The sequence below is a fragment of the Takifugu flavidus genome, chromosome 6, assembly GCF_003711565.1.
Source record: "Takifugu flavidus isolate HTHZ2018 chromosome 6, ASM371156v2, whole genome shotgun sequence".
Lineage (NCBI taxonomy): Eukaryota > Metazoa > Chordata > Actinopteri > Tetraodontiformes > Tetraodontidae > Takifugu > Takifugu flavidus.
Window position 1 is genome coordinate 3056209 of NC_079525.1, and position 19623 is coordinate 3075831.

The following is a 19623-nucleotide window of genomic DNA, read 5'->3' on the forward strand; positions in this document are numbered from 1 at the left end:
CAGGCTGAATATCATCATCAGAAACAACACAGCCAGTCACATTTCCAACCAAGAACATTTTCGGAAACGTGATGCAAAACTTGTGTGACTTTTAAGTCACTGGTTAATATGCATATAAAACTGCTGACGCTGACAAATTAGACCGACCTGATGCCAAATGAGCGTCAACAGCCCAGCCAGAAACTGAGCCTGATCCCAGATCAGAGCTGGCCTGTGCAATAAGGGCCATAACTAAGATTACCACATCTGCCATCCAGTTCTGGCCAGGTCAGAGCTGAAAAAAGTCTGTCTAGACGCAGCAGCAAAGCCAGACGACGCGCCAGCTTCTGTCTACTTCAATTTTGAATTTAAAATTGCATCTCTGAAGTGTCAGAGGAAAAAGGAAAAGGACTTGTTTCGGTGGAGAACTGTACCTTTAAGAGCCTAGCGCATCAGACGGTGAGTTGACCTGGAGTACCTTTTGTGTTGTTATAAAACTTCCACTGTGAGGTATTATTCCAACTTCTCTGCTGTTATTTTAGGTGCACTGCACAGGAGCGCTCCAGCAGAGTGTATGAAAGGAAAAGATGATTAGGTAACCGCTTACGCTGCTGTCAGGTGACCACTGCTGGCCATGGGGGCACCCGCTGGGTCACTAAACCACGGGATTTTCAAATAAAAGGGGAGCGACTGTGAAGATTTCTGCTATGGAGAAAGTAGGATGGATTAGAGAGAACACACTCTGACTGTGCGCTGCTAATATGGTGTGTCTTGTAATCATGAACTGCAGCTCTGGAGCTCGTCGAATGCTGCGTTCACGCGTAGCAGAGACCCTTCAATTGCAACGAGGATCAGAGGGCTGCAGCGATGACACTCCTGCATTAAGCAGCTGTCCACTCCCATGATCGTGAGAAGCGAACAGGAGGGTGGGAAGGCTCCGGAGACGGGTCTCCGGGGAGATGGGTCCAAACAACGTCAAGTCACAGCAGGCTACGGAGAGAGGGCCAGAGCCTTTACGTGAACAAACACACTCACTGGGTTCTGCTAATATACTTCTATAGTTGCCAATTCTGCATTTCAGCTGCACTTAAAAACAGAAAAATGAGTTTGCAAACTTTTCCACGTCTACCTTTGAGGTCCAGCGCGGACAGCAGCTGCTGTTAGCTTGTGTTAGACAGTCCCGCGTGTCACGGCGTTGTTCATATTTGAGAATGTTTAAAGAAGATAATATTAAAGAAGTGGAAAGCCTGGGCTGATTAGTAAAAGCTTAATCTTGGCAGTTATTTTCAGTAGATATGTCCATTTAAAGTAATCAAGCTTGAGGCGCGTTGTTATGCTTGTAATCCACGCTTAAAGGCCACTTAGCTTTTCTGTCATTAATAATAATTTTCTTAATGCTACTTTAACATTCAACTCATTACGAGTCTTTTCAATTACATCTAACTAACCAAAGTATGAGACGAATCTCTTCTGCAGAGATGTGAACATCCAGTGTGCGTTAATCCTGCCCGTTTATTGGTTTTGTTGTTATTTGCTGTTGCCGTTCTGCTAAAAAATGCCGTTACTCTCATGTTTAGCTGCGGTAGCCTTGACGACTAGACCCGGAACCATGGCCGTGAAAGAGTCCACCAAACACACACCTCAGCTGCATGCCAGATTAAGGGATGAGATTCCATCTACAGAAAGTATTCAAAGCTTGAACATCTTTGCTGGCTTTTATCATTTATTGAATTCTAGCTGTGATATGTAACCTTGCTATCGGAATATTCACACTATCGGGCCGGCGAGGTTCAATTGCATAAAGTTAGAGGGTCAAATTAGCCTAATTATGAGGATTAACAGATTAATAGCACAAGTGGATAAAGATTACCAGCACGAAAAAGAAAAAGTTGCTCTCTTTTTCTCTCACCGCAGAAATGTTTGCCAACTGCAACGAGCCATGTGGCCTACAGCGATGTTGAGAGAGGAAACAAGTAATTAAAAAGCAAATGAAAGAGTGCATGGTTTGTGTATATTCACACTTGATATCTGGCTATTTAATGCTAAATAGAGCATTGTTTGTATTGTAACTCCAAGCGCCACTGTCAATGGGGAAGGCGATGAAAGGCGAAGTCACACAGGGGGTAATTATCTGTGACGTGGAGACAGCCACGGTGTCCTCACACACACACACACACACGCATGCGTGCGCCGACATTAATGCACAACCATATGGTCCCCGGTGTGCAAATGTATGACTGCTACTATGTGTGTTTGCCTGTGTTTACTGAGCTATGAATCGGTCCCCCCACCACCACTCAGAGCTGAGGGTTGAGTGAATATTCTCAGCACGTCGGGACAGCGCACAACACAGCAGTGTGTCCCTGAAGACCCTTGCCCTGCCTGCCTGTACCCTCTGATTTGGACAGAGGGCAATCAAGCAGACCCGGTAAACAATACGGAGCGAGGCCACAGAAAACCACAGCGGCTCCTCCATGTATTCGTCTCAGGTCACCAGGGACACCGGGGTTTGTCCAATGACTGCGGAGTCAGAAACGAGCAGTATGGAGGGACTATTAAAATGATCAGGGATGCTGGGTAATGGCCAGCGTTGGAAGATGACATCCCATACAGAGCCGACATCCATTAGGGTGATGGCCCATCGGAAACAGATATATAGCGCAGTGTAAATAACTGCTTTTTAAAAGACATTTTTGTTTGTTTTTTTTACTTGGGTCGGCGTCAAGAGATTTTTCTTCGCTCTGAGCGGGAGCAGAAGGGGTGTCTGAGGCCCTTCATGTGGCCGCGCTGGAGCGGTGAACTCCCAAACCTTTTAAGGAGATCGCACAGTCAACCTGTTGGTAAAAATGAAGCGAGGGAAGCTCCAAACACACAGTCCCTTACACAAACAAGCAAATTACGCAGCGGTGCCGTTCAGAGCTTTCCACAAGTGACTTCCATATCGCTCGGGATTTCAGGTCTTCTTCAGAGGTTTCAGTTGTTTCTGATTATTTTTATAATGTTGCCTGTTGCAACTTTCTTAACAAAAGTCCCATAAACATATTGTTGCTTTTGTATTTACTCTGTGGCTAAAGGCCACGTTGCTGGATATCACAGAAAACCATAGAGCCACAGAGCAAAGAGGCAGCTAAAGGTGAAAGTCAGAAATAACTTAAACAAGAAAACTAGTTCAAGATGCAGCTCATCTGCGCCTTTCATAACAGAAACAGTACATCTGTTTTCCCATCAGCCCCGTCCATCGTTAACATTTGGGAAAGATTTTGGTTGTCATGCTTAAAAGAAACCATGCTGACTGTCAGTAGATGATTGAATGTAGCTGTATAGTCAGATAACAGATGGTGCAATAACACCACAACAAAGTGGCTCCTCTGTGCCGCCACTGTTTTTCACACTAAAAAACACCAGTGGCATAATCCTCAGTTTGGGACCAAAAGAGGTGCACAGATTTCCCAACATGACAATAATGACAGCGTTCTGTCTCATCGTCCATAGATCTTCACCTTATGCCTGCAGATGTCGCCAATTAATCACAATTATGTGCTAAAACATTAAAAAAACATGTTTGAATTAGTGGTAATTTCAACGTTAATGCTGTAAACGTGGATATTCGTGCAGATACGGGAACATCAATATGCACAAATGAATTTAAAAAAAAAACTCCATTAAGGTCCAGCGGAGAAATTCCATTTTCCATTTTGCTAAAATTACGCCTTTTTTACTTTGAAGGCCACGACCACAGTTCTGCCATTCTAGGGTTTAGCAAGCGTCATCTTCAGACATAAGTAAGGATGAAAGAGCGCGGTCCTCTCACATCGTCTGCTTCTGCGTTGGCAAATAATTATGGTGCTGAAAACATCTATCAGTAATCATGAAACAGTGCACCAGTCGGAGTAATAACAGCTTAATTCCAAAATGGCACTCTCTTTCTTCCTTTCTGTCGGCCTCACTTTTCTTTAGAGACACTCTCCTCCATCTATTTCACACGCTCTCTTTCTGAACAATCTTACACAGTTTACATGTTTATCACTGACCAATCAGATTTAGGGTCTTATTAGGCATACGGACACACAAATAGGACTTTTACTTAAACATGTGAGGTTCATGTACCATTGTTTAATATCCTGTTATACAGTATTTTTCCAATTAAAAGAGGGTTAAGTTGGGAACAGCAAAACATGGAATTGTGACAATAAAAAACAGCACACATGATTAGATGGAATGAAAAAGGATAAACAAAGCAAACCAAACAAACATCTTGGGATTATGTTGCTGTTGCTGGGAATTAGGTGGAGTGGAAAGGCCGAAACCGCGGCTACTCTTCTGACGCAACTGAGTAAAGACTCTATTAAAACGGGGAGCATGGATGCTAATGCGATGCTAGTTAACTTCTTGGTCGGAAGCTTTCATTTTAACTTTGTGAACTTGTTAAAAATCCAGTTTGGGTCACAGGTACATAGCATCTTCGCACTAATCTTTTTTTTTTTCATCTGCGGACTCAACCCGAGAGACCGAGGAGATTTCTTATTAGTTTGGATCCTCTTGCCTGAGGGGCGAAAGAGCGATAAGATATTTGACCAAACGCAGAAACCCAATAAGGGGCCATCGATTAGGAGTGATGAGCACCATATTGGAGACACAGGTGGCTACAAAGAAATTAAAAAAAAAAAAAAAACACGCAACAGCAAAATGGAAGAAATCAAAATGGGAAATCTCTGGGCCACAACTTTGGCATCCACCGTTCCTCGGGATGCTTGGGGATCTCAATGGATGGCAGGCCGGTTTGCCTAGCTAGATGGAGGAAGTAAGTGCTTATGAAGCTGAGGAAAGTTTAAAATCATGTAGTTTTAATGCAGGTGCAGGTAAAGTTAAGACTCCCATTAGGCCCTGTCGGCCCACCACAGCAAAGGGAGGGTCTGTTGGTGAGCTTTGCTTGATTTGTCAGCAAGATTACCAAAATAATTGGGAAAAATCAAAGATCTGACCTATTCTGTCCTTGCAGGCACTGCAAAGGGGTGAGTTCATGGGGGAATTTGCTGCTTTGCTCATTCAGACATGTTATTCATAACCAGTTTTACTATGAGACTGTTGCTGATGAAGAGACATCTGCAACCACAAAAAGAAGACTGTTAAGTTCACTCACAAAGACAGTGCTTGGGGTCATTAGCCCATCAGCGTCGCTGCCATGTTGGACTAGATGGACACATTCACTATAATAAAAAGTGCCATCAAAGAGATTAGATTGTTACAGTGATGAAAACTTGATCATTTCAGGATCACACAACCATGTGGTCACCTGTCTTTTTAAACTCTTTACTTCTTGACAAGGGAGGATGTTTATGTAGTAAATACTAATTGTGCGAGAGCTATAATATGAATTGGCTGCAACTAGATACATGTGACCTGGGGGCAAATGGATCCAATGTTAGAGTTAATGCTGGCCTTGAATAATGAAGCCTTTGTCTAATAAAACTGGAAAGCCTCCAAATACCTATAGGGACCTTAGCTAGTTAGAGCAATAACAGTCTATCAAAAGCGAAAGCAAAGTGATTACTTAGAGGGTAATAAATACAACACCCATGCTGTGGAGAGACCGGGGACTCAGATTGGGAAAAGACAGATGCTGGGACAAAGAGAGACCAAAAGAGAAATAAAGTTAATTAAATCATTAGTTAAAATAAATTCTACATCTGTTAATTTAGCAGCTGAAATCCACCCTGTTCTGTGGAAGAGAGCACTTAGAAGAGCGTCACATCAATGACAAACACAAAGTCACATTCATGCGTGAATTCAGTGGCAGGTTTCTCAACCGTTCACATTCAAACATAAGGTTTCAAACATCTCCAGATCGTCAAGACAAGTTCTTTCAAAATGAATGCAAAATTGAATACGCAAATCCATCTGCAAGGATAAGTACCTTGAATATTCTACAGGTGACAAGTAGACCCAAGAAGGTGATGAAAGAATCAGAACTTCTCAACAACAGTGAGTTTCTTTTCTTTCCGGATACTTAAACTACTCCAGCCTGCACTTTGTAATTACTTTGAGAAATAGTTTAAAATTTGTATTGAAATGTGCTTGAATAAAGGACCACCAAACAAAGAACACAGTCAAAGCCACTACGCAGATTTCTGTGGCGGCCAAGGACAGATACTATACTTAAGAGGGAACGCGGAGTTCTAAGGAATTATTGTCCTTTATTCAATGTGACAAAATGGTTCATGCCTGGATGTCAAGATTGTTTTGAATTTTTTTTTAAAGAGCAGCTTGAAAACCAATCACAGATCTTTTGATTGCTTAAATAGGGGAAGTGAATGCATAACCCTAGTTTCAAATTTGCGCACGTGAAAAAGGGAGAAGTGCACACGCACATGGGCGTTCAGGCTTCTTAGATGGTGAAATAGTCCTGACCAGGAGGGAGCCTTGAGGGTCACAGACAGGAACACAATAACACCACCATCAATTACAGCCCTGGGAGGAGGTAGGCGAGTCCAATCAGAGGAGCAGGGAGATACAGGACAGGTGGATGGACAGCCTGGAGGCAGGCGGTAAAGGTGGAGGAAGAAAAGGGGGGTGACAGGGAGGATGGAAGACTGACTACTGCTGCTGGTCGCTGCTCTAACTAAGTGAGCGGGATGAGGGTAATAAAGAGTCAGTCACACGGAGCGACCGGCGGCCTCAGAGGGAGGGGGAGATCTCGGAGCAAAGAGGTGACAGAAGTGAGAGATGGACTTCATCAAGAGTGCCGCCTGATGGTCAGAGTTCACACTGACTGGCCTTCCCTCCTCAGGGCAGGTGAGGAGTGTGTGTGGGGAGGGGACACCTGGGTGTTCTGGCTCAGTCTCCAAAGAGGTAAGCAGTCGCCATCGTTATTTCTACAGGTAAGTTAGGGTGTTGAAAAGAAACTGTATTCTATATATCGTGTGGGTTGTTTCCTAAAAGAAACGCGCTTGCACAGAGATCTTCAAGAGTCTGCAGTCCTTCAGTATTAAAAGAGGGTGCAGAATTAATACAGAGGTAATGATGTCTTCTTCTTTCACCACTCAGAATGCATTACCATCTCAATTTGACTACGCATAAACTACGCAGTGAACAGTCACCTCATCAAAAACCCTCCTGAAAAGTGCTTTTACAGACTGGAACTCACAGAAATGTTTATAGTTTATTTTTACCTCCCAGTAACGTCTAGGACAGAGCAGAGCTGCTAAGATTCCAACCTGACGTTTCCATGGACTGAGATCTACGTGGTGTTTCAGTTTGATGTTTACATTTCTGTTGTGGATGGTCAGGAGAAGCACAGTAATGTATGAATCAGTTATGTGCAGGTTTTATATTTCTCTGTCTTTGATTGCGTTTGGAGAGTTGAAAGAAAAGGCTTCCAGGAAATGTTGTTGTGTCCCATATCGCACGCTCTGTCTCCGCTTCCCTTCAATCACAGCTCATAACGTGACTAGTTAAAGCGTGTATCAGGTTTCACTGGCTTTAATTCATACTGGTAAATGTGCACTGCATAGACGAGAAGAAATCCAGCCTCAAAGACTCAACCTAATCAATGTGATATTCAGGTCTATATCATGTCTATAATAATATCCTGGCACTGATCCCTTTTAGCCCTGCTAACATCCATTTATGTCCTTTGTTTGCTCTGATTTAAATGGTTAAAAACATTAGATATGGAGCGAAGCTTTCAAGTTATTCTATAGATAGATCCATAAATACTCACTTTATAAATATTTTGATTTTGACCCCTCGGAGGGCTTAAAGGAAACAGAGCGATGCGATGAGGGAAGTAGGACAGGCCACTGGTCTTTCTGTCCTTCCTCGGGGACAAAGTTGGCCATTAAAAACAGTTTGTGTTTTCAGTTCACCTCCTCCAGGGTGCTGCTTACCACAGCACAAGACAGTCACACTGCGCCTCTTCCTCTCTTCCCCTGTCTCTCACTTTCTTATTCCACTGTGACAAACATTCCCTCCCTTGTTCTGTCTGAGAGACGCCTACAATCAACATGTGCCACATGTCCTTGACAAGTCAAGAGGATCTTTCTCTGCAGGAGCTGGGTGGCAGCATCAACCATGCAACCCCCTATTCATCCCCCCGTGTGTCCCCCACCTCCCTCGTGCCCCCGTCTCCCCCCGCCCCCCCTTGCTTTCTCAATATTGAGTTGCCGGGGTAAAAGGTGGCCAGAGGAATCTAATAACTGTGACAGTGGGGCTTTTTTGGCATTGTTCCTGAAGCTGTGCAGACACACACAGGGCTGTCTGCTCGCTCTAATGAAAGGTTAAATGAATAGGACAAAGTGACAGGAGGTACAATAAAGAAACAAGAAGGAAGAGAGAGAGTTGGTGTGTGTGTGAGGGTGTGTGTGTGTGTGTGTGTGTGCACTCATTTATGATGCCTACCGGGGACATCTATGGAAAATGCTCCAAGCAACAGTTGGTTTCATGAAGGCAAAAAAATGTTTGTTTGTTTTTTATTTGCATCATCTAATTTGTCCAAGGTCATTTCAAACAAGCAGGTCAACACCACGCCATGTCCTCACAAGGACACACGTCCGTGTCTTGTACATGGACGCGTTGGACTCTGGCACCGACACACAGATGCTGGAGAGGAATTCCAGCATGGGGCTTTTTGATAAATGTTAAGGTCACTGACAGAGGGGAGGGGTGGAGGCTGGGTACAGAGGGGAGGGTGTAGCGGGGGTGTGGGGGAGTGACGGGGGGGTGGGGACGCATGTCTTGTCTTGTGCCTCTGCCTGCCTGTGCCTTGGTGGAATGCAGAGTCACATGAAAGAGGCCCTCTCTCTCGCTGCCTCGCTCTCAGACTCGGATCTTATGTCTGTCTCAAAAGGGCCACTGTCCCCCCCTGCCCCCTCCTGACACACACTACCTGTCAGCAGACTAACCCTCAGCTCCAAAAACACACATAAAATGCGAGTGAAAACACAAAGATGCGATCGTAAGCACACGGGTTAACACACACGTGCAGATGTGGTCTCCTCACGCGGCGAACAAGGATCAAGTTTCCCTCAAACAGGAAGAGTGAGCGAAGATCAAACAAACAAACGCACAATCTCATTATCCTTCGGCTGGATAATTACTATGATTACCACCATAAATAGCAACTTTGTCACTAACAATCACGGGTTTGGACTGCCGACGTGTCATTCCCGCGTGTGATGTATTGCAGTGCCATAGATAAATTCTGGATAAGCTACGAAAGACGGCCGACGCCTTGATGATGGGGATGTAGACAGCATCAGTATTAGCCTGTAAATATCAGGTTCATGGAGTCTTTTTGTTTTAACCGAAATTTAAAGTGAGTCTCCAAAAATCCCTCTCAATTTCTTGCAGTTTTGCAACCTCTTGTAGTGCGACTCTGAAAGCATGTGTGCAAACGGAGTAATGGGAAGCCCCACTTGACCTCCTCCCATTGCGCCGCGTACTTAGACTTAATCTTCTCTATCGCCGGATGAGGGCTTTCTTTGTTACCCGCAAAAACATTATTTTACGGCATTTGATAATGCCAGCGCTCTTCCTCGGAGGCCGTAGTGTAAATTCACCACAGTGCACGCAAATGCGCGCAAAATCCTCCGAGACCGAGCGATTCTCCTTCGTTGGGATTTATTAGCGCAGCATCATTGCTGTGACATGTCCTAAATGGTTACGCCTTTTACAGCTCTCTTCGTCATAATGCTGCCTGCAAATCAGAGGAAAAATTGCTGTCCTGTGATGCTACAGGCAAAATGGTTAGATTCAAACTTAGCTGTATAGTTCAGTTGAGTTCAGGAGCATTTTCCTGCTATAACTCCCCGATTTAAAGTACCCCGATGCACCGTAAGAGCATGTTTACAGAAGTAAATTAAGCATCCATGAGTCTTGATGGTAACAGGCTACGCCAGTCAGATTTCCCTTCCACTGGCCGTGCACCGCTTGCACCAGTTTATGTAGAGCGGTGTTGACGTTAGCTCAAAACATCACAACACGCCACATGCGTGCAAGAGCATCTGGACACTAGCCGCTAAATCTCTACGGTAGCAATCACAACAACAGTGCCGGTCGGGGAGCCGGACGCCGACTGGAAGGTAGAGTCAAAAAGAAAATGACACAGGCACAAAATATTGACATATTAGGTCGGGATATTGAGAAAGTTTCCAATCATTCAGGGGGAATGTTGACATACAGTACAGTTATTTTGAGGAGCGGCCTCAAAATATTGAGAGTGTTGCTCGTATTGAGTTACTCATTTACCATCACATCGACAGAAACTGGCTACTATGGCCCATAAATCAAAACCACCTTCGATTTTATTTGGTCAGCACTGAGATAAATTCAAATAAATGTTTACTTTTGAACGCAGGTTACACTAGAGACGCGGCTCTTGTGTTTCCCAAGAACTTTCCCACGATGGAGACGACATTTGTAAGTGAATGACTGAAAAATAAATAAACTGTTCTCCGACCCAACCGTGTCGTGCTTTAAGTGTGAAAGTCTGGATTCAGGAGCAGGACGGCGGATCTCGGTCAGGTGCAGTTATTTGCACTCGGGGCCATATTTCACAAGTCTACGTGCTACTGTACGTCCCTCACCTCAGGAATTTTTCATGAGCCACCACTTATCTTGTCATATAAGATATCTTCCACAAGCTTTTTTGGAGGAAAGAGAAAATGCACCTTTAGGGCAAATTATTCTCTTTTAATCAAATCAGTCTGTATGGCCTGAGGAGGTTTTTTCTTTTTTCCGTGCCTCTTCAGTCGCTGATGCATGAGCCACTAACACGCGGCGCTGCACACCCAGATGCTGTGTATTTTTTTTTTAAAAAAGAAGAAAGAAAAGCCTGAAAACTGAAAGCTAGAAATGAGACTCAACAGGGAAAAAAAGAAAAGAACACAAAGAGAAATCTGGGAACAAAGTAGCGTCTGGAGTTTCCATCACAAGTGAAATCTCAGACTTTCTCACTCACTGTTCATGGAAGAAAATCGAACAGCTTTATTCTGCAGCGCGGGAGGGACTATAAAATATAAATTATACCACATAACTCTATACCTCCCAACTGAGCCATTTGGTTACAACTGTACTCCTGGTTGTTACACAGGTCCTGTATCACTCGTTGTTCCGTAGCGCTGGCGTGAATCATGTCGGCCGTCCGGTGGCACTGAGGTGATCATTTTACACCGTTTGCTGCAATTTTTTCTCAACGTACGGCCACCCCAGATTACGACCGTAAACGCAAGAATCTTGGAAGGAGGGGCCGAGGCGGCGTGTGGCTTCTGCACACACAGGGTGTGTTCATGCACCGAGACCAAAGTTTCCCCCGATTCCTTCCTTAAGGAATAGGATCGTGTTTGGATTAGCATGTGAAACGAAGCTTGCAGGGGAAAGGAAAAAAAAAAAAGAGCACATGTAAGTACGAGTATCTGCTTACAGTTTAAACACGAGCGAGACCCGAATCTGATTGGCCTCCCATCTTCAAGAGGAGGCCTGGATTGAGCATTTGACTACCGAGAGCACGCTATCGTTTGACAGATTAGGAACCTCTTGGTAAGATTTGGGAAGCAGGACTCACAAGAATACCCAGTTGCGGTGTTTGGAGGACATCGGAGCGTTCTCCTGGCTATGTGTGCCACAGTTTAGTCTCTAACTTTGTGCACTGAGGGACGAAAAATGTAATTACATCTGCTGTGTTTATGTTGTTTTAAATAAAGTACGCCTCACACTGTGCTCCTTATTAAATTAGAAGCTCTGCGATCCAATTTGTTTTAACATTTCACAGCATCTCTGTTAAGGAGCCTCCAGCTTAGAATACAGTGTCCAAAAACCCAAAGCCACCACCATATGTATGACCCCCCCGTCCCGGCACCAACCTTTTAAAAATATTACTTTTTCCATCACTGCCAAGACACACTATCAGTCACTCAAGAGATCATGGAGGCTGAAGACAGATGAAGAGGAGCGGAACCATCCCATACAAAAATGAGCCACTCCTGACAAATGTAAAAGTGCTGCAGAGGTGTTGTTGGCGATGCTGCCGAGGCCTCGCTGAAACAAAGCGTTCCGGATGCCTGGTACGAGCGAAAGTCTGTAAATAAACACAACGTGCAGCTTCAAATGCACAAAAGCAGACAATGCAGCCCTGGGAACGTGCCATTTTGTTTCTTTTTTCAATAGAAAAGGCACTGTCAGAAGGGAAAACGTGCAAATCTGCCCCACAAGTGGCGATCAAATGTCCTTTACACACTTAACACCAATTCCTTTCGAATCAAGAGGCTGAGAATGAGAGAGCAAGTGGAGGAGAGTAAATGGAGTGGATGGAGTAGGCAGAGAGGAGCAGGGAAGAGGTCTGGATGTGAGCAGTAATCAGCAGAAGCCAGCAGGGGGGACAGAGAGGGTTGGAGGGGTCAGAGACGGACCACCACTAAGCAGCCTTTCTCTTCATTAGCGGCCTCTCTAAGGGGGGGGGGAGGGGCATCACAGGCCTACCTGTCCAGCAGATTATTGAACTGGCTAACTGTGTCTCATTCCCCCAACACACACACACACACCACTTTCTCCTCTTTGATTCTCGCAGACCCAAAGGAATCACGACCTCGCTGACAACTTTAACTTTTTTTCTTTAACCTCACGTAGCCGCGGCGCCGTAGGACAAATCGGCCCCGCCGCTCAGTGCATAACGAAGCCATTTACCTCGACATTTTCCTCCATTATTTCAAATGGATCACCTTTCTTTTTTTTCCCTGCGTCTCAAGTGTACATACTGTAATGGTTTATGTAGTTTCCCTGCTGCAGCGCACCGGCACTTATTTTCTGCCAATCACTATAATTATGGGACACACGTGAGAGAGGCAGAGATGCAGACATAAAGGAGCATCAGCGCTTTAACTCGTGTGACTTGTCGGGATCTAAAGGACGCTTAAAGCAAACAGATATCCCTGACGAGCCTGGCCAGGAGACAGCAACGTGGAGATAAAAGTAATGAAATGACACTCCAGGAATGTAAATTGGCATTCTTTGCTGGAGTTGCAGGCTTATGAAACACCACTGACACACACTCGGAGGAGGCCAAAATACTTCACCAGGCATCCTTCTCGTGCACATTTTTACAGATGAAGGTGTGAAGGTGCTATTGTGGTGTTTTAAAGTGAAGCAATTCATCGCGCCCTCTCTCTTTCTCTCTCTCTGTGTGTCGCTGTCTCTCTGCCATCCTCTCCCTGCATCTAGAATGTCTCCTGAAGCATTCAGATATGTCCACACAGCAGCGTCTGGCATGAAATGCGACCGTGTTCCCCTGCTTGTTTCACAGTTTACCCACCGAACGGCCACGACATGTCAAATAAAGAGGAAATAGATTTAGGCTGTCAAATAAACACTGTTGTTCAGCTTGGATTACGCCATTAAAAAGAAACTGCTAAAAATCTCCCATTTCCACCGACAGGGGCAAACAGACGTGATAAAGGCCCCTGCAAACACTTCAGAATCCAACTGAAGCAAGACAACAGACCATTCAAGTAATCAATAAAACTTTGCAGAAGTAATAATGTAGCTTTTGCTGCAAAAGAAACTGTAAAAAAAAGGTGGTCTGAGACCTGAAAATAACAAAGTAAAATGAGGATTTGACTTATTGCCCAGATTAAATAAAAATGTTTTTTCTGAATATAAAAACACAAAGGCTAATGAATCACTTCACAATGAATTATGAGTGTATAAAAGGTCTGAATCTGCATATGCAGCCCAGTTTTCAGTTAAAGTAAATTAAGTTGCTCCTGATTATTTGCTTTCAACATTTTCCTCCTAAAGAAATCAAGCAAAACGTCGCTTGTTTGTCCTGTCAGAAGCAAAGAATTAGGCAACAGTTTAAAGCTCTGAATTAAATGTAAGTTACATACGATTAACGTGTATTATTTAAATGGAACATTGACTCCTTCACTTCAGTTTTCAGATTTGTTTCAGGCCTCGTCTTGAAGAGATTTAATGAGAAACGCAGAAGAGCGCGAACAAAACTTAAAAGTAACTAAAATGCTCGGTTAGTAGGGATTATTTATATTAAACGCAGTCTTGTAAAGAAAGTATAAGACACGTGAGTATGGAAATATAATTATAAAGTCGACAATTGTTCAAGAAAATGCCTCGACTAACTTTCTTTATGTCCTCATGAGTTCACAGCGCAGAAGTTGTGAGGAGGAAAAAAAAGTTGCCAGAGCCATAATTGCCTACAGTTAGGAAATTTACCTGATTTATTCAAATAAGAAGAGGCAGAAATTACATATTTACCATTGCTGCATGTTGTGTTTGACAGACCCCGCGGCTGCTGGCGCTTTTCGAACTTGGCGTCCTCCGAAAAGTCTGATTTCGCCCTCAAGTGGGGAACTTTCTCCTCTTCGAGACGCGTCGCCAGTGATTCGCCGTCGGCGTCGCTTTCACAAAGTTATCATCGCCGTTTACGACTGGTTCAGGTAGAACGGGAGAGAACAGTCAGACTTTTTATCCCCCTGGAACCTCTGCGTCCGAGCTGCGTCGCTGTGGGGCGAAAAAAAAACGCGCGTCAAGACGTTTGGAAAGGAAGAGGAACGCCACCGCGACACTCGGTCCCCTCTTCTTTTCAAGCGGAGACAGCGGGGATCGCTGAGAGCCAGAAGCTGGGGTGTAACTGCTTGTCCTACCTTGAGAGAAAAGCTGAATAACGCCTTCTTACACTCCCCCGGTGGTTTCCTTCTGCAGAGTCAGCGCGCTGCGCCGAAGAGAGTCTGCGGACGGGTCCGGGCGGCTGCCGCTCTTTGGCTCACCGAGTTGAAACCAGTGTTTCTGTAACCTGAGCGTAATTCCTGCTTAAGTGAGTTGTGTCAAGAGGAAGAGTCGCGTCTTTGCTGGTGAAAAATGTGCGAAACCCCCCGCAAGGAGAGGAAATTTATCCCGTGCGTATTTACTGCCGATATACAGCGGTCGAAATCTCAGCCCAGAGAGGGATTTGCGTGTTAACAATGGGCCTATAAACTTTAAATATCAGCCATAAAACTCTTAAATTCACATTTCTTCTGCCATCTTTTCCACGCTACCAGCATTTGAGCGGCGATCAGCTTCGCACTTTTCCAAACTTTCACTTTTCTCCCTCACTCTCTCTCAACTTTGTTTGCGCACACGCACGCGTCTTGCGCGCAATTAGTCAAGGGGTTGTCGGGGATGATGTGACACTGATTTTCGGGGCCGTGTCCCTAAGATCCGTCAGAAGTGGGCGCGCTCATTAAAGTTTCATTGCGCGCTTGTTTTTGCGAGGAAGATTTGCTCAAGATTTGAGTGAGACATCTCAAGAGTGAAGAGTTGAAGGAGGCGTGCGTGTTTGTGCGCGCGCGGTTGGGGGGTGGGGGGGGTGGCGCAGAAAGAGAGACATACCGCGCTCCTCAGAGTCGCTGCTTGCCTCAGTCTGACTCCGCTCGGGTGAGGGGGGCTGCTGAGTCCCAGAGCAGTCATTTCTATCAAGTCAAGCGTCTGGAAGCCCCACTTGCATGTTTGGTCAAGGGGTAAATAATAGATCAGGGATTAGGCTTGTGTAGAATTCATTCCAGGGTAACAAGCTTCTGAGGTCCCAGGATATGCATATTCATTCCTTGGCCAAGGCCATGGGAGAGCAGAGGACCATATGCCTGTCTGTTGGAGGGCTTAAACTGCTAATTAACTGAGATATTACATATGTCTGCAACAAAATAAAAATCATTTGAGTGATTGCGCAGGTGGTCAACTCTTTTTATTTATTTTTTTTGCATGCATTGACATGAAAAGATTGCAACTCTCATCTCAATCATATGTGGGGTTTACTCAGTTTTAAGATTCCCATATCCCATTTAGGAATGACTCAGATGTGTGTCTCCTCGTTTCAGGTTATTGTAGGTAACAATAGCAAAAGAATCTTCTCAAAGCCAACACAATGAAAATTTTACAGGTAAAACTGATAGTTTCGTTTAATTATTTTTTTTAAATGCAAGTCACATATAAAGTATATAATTTGTGAATGCATTTTTGTAAATATAAAAACATGTCATTAACAGAATCATAAAACCTTCAGTTAGTGATAGGCTACTACCTTTTTAATAACACAAAATGGCAAAGAAATTCGATATTTATTATGTTTATTTTAACATGGAACACCTCCACAACCAGCCTCTGAGGCCCACTGGCTGGATCCTGCCCAGCTGTATTGATGTGGCGACCTGCATTACAGTCTGAACCAACATCAGTTTAGGATTTCTGCATAATAATTCACACCTTCTTCCCTGGTTCTTGCAGTGTAGCTGAGCACATTTTCTTGCGCCACCTTGGTAATCAAGTAGACATTGACATTAATTTGTGCTGTAGAAGTTGCCACTAAAGGCGGCCTAATAGGGAAGTGGAGTATATGTTTATTTGTCCCTGTGACAGGATCCCGCTGCTCACTAATTATCCAGCAGGGCCCCTGATAATGAGCTATTGAACCTGCTCCTGAAGTGTTCCCCCTCCTGGGAGGGCCATCAGATGCAGCATTCGTGGATCCATCAAATCCACAGAGGTCCTTGTCCTCATTAAGTTCTTCCCACTAGAGGTCCTGCAGGGTCAGTTTGATCATCGACGTGAACCCTGAGAGTTTTTAAGGATAGGTTTACTATAATAGTGAAGACAGTCACTAGGTTAAGTCATCGCATATTTGAATAGATAAGAAGGGTTAATTTTCTTAAAAATGCAAACAAAAATTGTATTCAGAGAATTTTCTGAGATTCTAAATTGGAGGGAGTGAAGACATTGGAAGTACGACAAATACTTCTCATCTAAAAGCAGTTTTCCAACATTTACTCATGACGATCAATGTCCCATGTCCTTGCTCTTCTCACTTGTACTCCTGGGAAATATGAACTTAAATACGAACTCACCACCTTAATTTACCCTTTTGAAAAGCAAAGGACAAGCTCCCCGGTGGAGGGCTCCAGGGAAATAGCCCAACTCCTTGTTCCCACAGACCCAGGGGGAGCTGACAGGGGTTGAGATGGCACACTATCTCTGCACGAGTGAGTGTGGCCCTCATGGTACTACACACACTCTCCCATCACACACACATACGTAAACACTGCTCCTTCTCAGAGGCCAACATGGATCAATTCCTCTTTTATGAGGGCTCTTGTCTGTTGAAGACGCGACCAGAAGGTCATCAGATGGGAGTCAAACAAAGGTCCACATTTGACATGAACGAGGGGGCTTGTACATACTGCACGTGAGTTTGGTGGTGGTGGTGGTGGTGTGTGTGTGTGTGGGGGGGGGGGCATTTATGGGAGTTCAGTGATGTCTCGGTGCCAAGGGTCCCATGAGAGGAGTTTTTGAGTCAGTTCTTTTCCAATTTGTGTGCGCAGATATTACATTTCTAAATGTTGGAAATAAGGAATTAAAGTGCTAATCAATGGTTTCTCTGTCCTGGGGTTTTCTCAAGCAGTCCAAGGTCTCACACCATTGAGCACGCTCGTGCTCAAGGTCAGGAGTGACTGATAATTCTCCCACGGACTCAGGCACAATATAACATCCCTCCATAGGGCCTCACTTGAATAGCAATGTTCACAAACAAGCTTGAAAATGTCGGTTTTGCTGATTTCAGATGGTTTTTGTGGCCGGTAGGTCCAATTCAAAAGGCCTCCGATTCAACAAGAGGACATGAGACAAATAGAGCCATCACAGCGCGTTGTGAGGTGACTTCATTGCTCAAAGACTTAATGTAACTCTCACATGTTGGAACGTGTCTCATTACCATGCAGAGGGAGTGATGTTGTACTAAACACTGTGCAGGTTTGACATCCCAACTGGCATTTGTACAATCAATGTTCCTTTAAAGCTGGGGGACTTGTGACTCTTTAGTAGTTATTGTCATCTCATGCACTTCCCAGGTTCTTGCCATCCCTCAGCATCAAAGCGGGGCCACATTAATGCAGACAATATCCTCACTTACCTGAGGCGGCGGGCGGAGACTGCACTTTCCCAACTCTCTGTGGAGTGTCACGTTGCGCCTCTCTTCCTTCCTCTGTCAGCATCGGCACACCGGGGCTTGTCATTTGGCTGTTGAATTTTTCATGCCGGGCGCATTTGCATGATCACAGCTCGCTGTCACTCCTTCCTGCGCTAGATTAAATGCGGCCCAGCCCTCGGAAGTTCTATGTCATTCCTCTGAGGCAACACAGAGGTGAAAAACGCGCGCTTGCTGGGACTGTCAATGCAAGAGCTGTCTTGTTTCAAGGGCTGGCCCGTTACATTTTTAACCACTGGCCAATATAAAACGATGGTTGGTTTCATTTACATTCACAGAAATGAAAGCCACTTCTGTGCCATCGCAGCTCCAGCCTAGTTCGTTTTCGAGAGCACCCCAGAAGATTGAAAACAAAACCAGCTGTGAACAGAATGCCGCATGATATTACTGATATTTATTATGACAAGAAAAGTAGCCAGATGGGTTGGTGTAATCACTCAAGCGTTTCTCCCCAAAACCCTCCACAGATCACAGGAGTCAGTGGCTTAAAATATTGTTAGAGCTCTGATTTATGTCAGCAGATATCAGATTCTTTCTCATCTCAATTTAGCATGAGTCTGACAGAGCAGCATTGTCAGATTGTCTCGATATCTACCTCTTATTTCATAATGGTGCCACCTGATGTGTTGGGGAAATTAGCATCCATACAATATTTTATTACTGTTCCCCACTACATGTCTATGGATTTTAGGCCACATATTTGAGGTTTTTTTTTGCAAGATTCCTGATTAAATCTATAATAATTTACTTGTACTTAGAAAAAGGATGAAAAAAGGGATTCCACTTTTGTATTTCTCATTCAGGAGAGTCAGGGGGAAGGCGCCTGAAGTATGTGATTGGCAATATGAAAGGGCGTACTGTCTCTTTTATGCATACATGAAATGCTCTCAGATCTGGATTAATCTGTCATTAGTGGGACAGCAGGTTGGGACAGACAACACACACTTAAAAGAGGGTGGTGCACACATTGAAAGGAGCATAAACAGGCACTGTCAAAACATGGTGGGACATGTCTCTGGAACATGCAAGTCACTGGAAGTCTGTGGGGCCAGGCTGCACATATTTGGCCATGAAGAGGCAACAGTTAGATAGGGATCCCTCAGATTACACAGAAAGTCTGCAGTAAAGAGAGGTAATGTGATTTCATATGAAGCACATGATCTGGCACGATGACTCACTCTCCAACGGTCATTATATGGAAAATGGCACCTGTAATTTTGCCATTGCCCATTTTTGTCTTTGTGTCTGAATAAATAGGCAGATGCTGTGCACCATGTATCAGTTCATTGGCTCTTAATTGTTCTGCAAATGAGGATCTTAATGAGAGGCAGTGTCTGTGGGTCAAGGAACAGCCTAATCGTGTCAAGTGCATGTGTGTGTGTTCATAACAGAGTGAGCAGATGAAACATTTGTCTGGCTGAAGGGGAGTGCCAGTCCTCATATTTCTTCATTTTCCTCCCTCACCCAGCGCTGCAGGTCTAGATAGACACATAACTACATTAACCACACAATGTGGAGTTGTCCTGTCTCACCAGCAACAGATGTCAAATGGGCCTTCATGTCTTTGTTCATTTTCTCCAGCTTGCATCAGGTTCTCAAAAGCTCCCATTATGGATTCATGA

General features: G+C 44.5%; 2 protein-coding genes across 3 annotated transcripts in view; one reads left to right on the forward strand and one right to left on the reverse strand.

Moving 5' to 3' along the window:
* Positions 1 to 15318, reverse strand: part of bnc2 (basonuclin 2) — a 119170-nt gene extending 103852 nt beyond the window's left edge. Inside the window, exons 1-2 of one of the 2 annotated variants that reach the window (XM_057034533.1) lie at positions 14631 to 15318; positions 14242 to 14487 (exon numbers count right to left, since the gene is read on the reverse strand). In XM_057034533.1, the coding sequence (XP_056890513.1) occupies positions 14242 to 14244 (3 nt within the window). In that variant the 5' untranslated portion in view covers positions 14245 to 14487; positions 14631 to 15318. The remainder of the gene's footprint in view (positions 1 to 14241; positions 14488 to 14630) is intronic. The other variant, XM_057034536.1, reaches the window with a different exon arrangement.
* sh3gl2a (SH3 domain containing GRB2 like 2a, endophilin A1) overlaps positions 1 to 19623 on the forward strand; it is a 180404-nt gene that overhangs the window by 82055 nt on the left and 78726 nt on the right. The gene's annotated exons all lie outside the window — the stretch shown is intronic.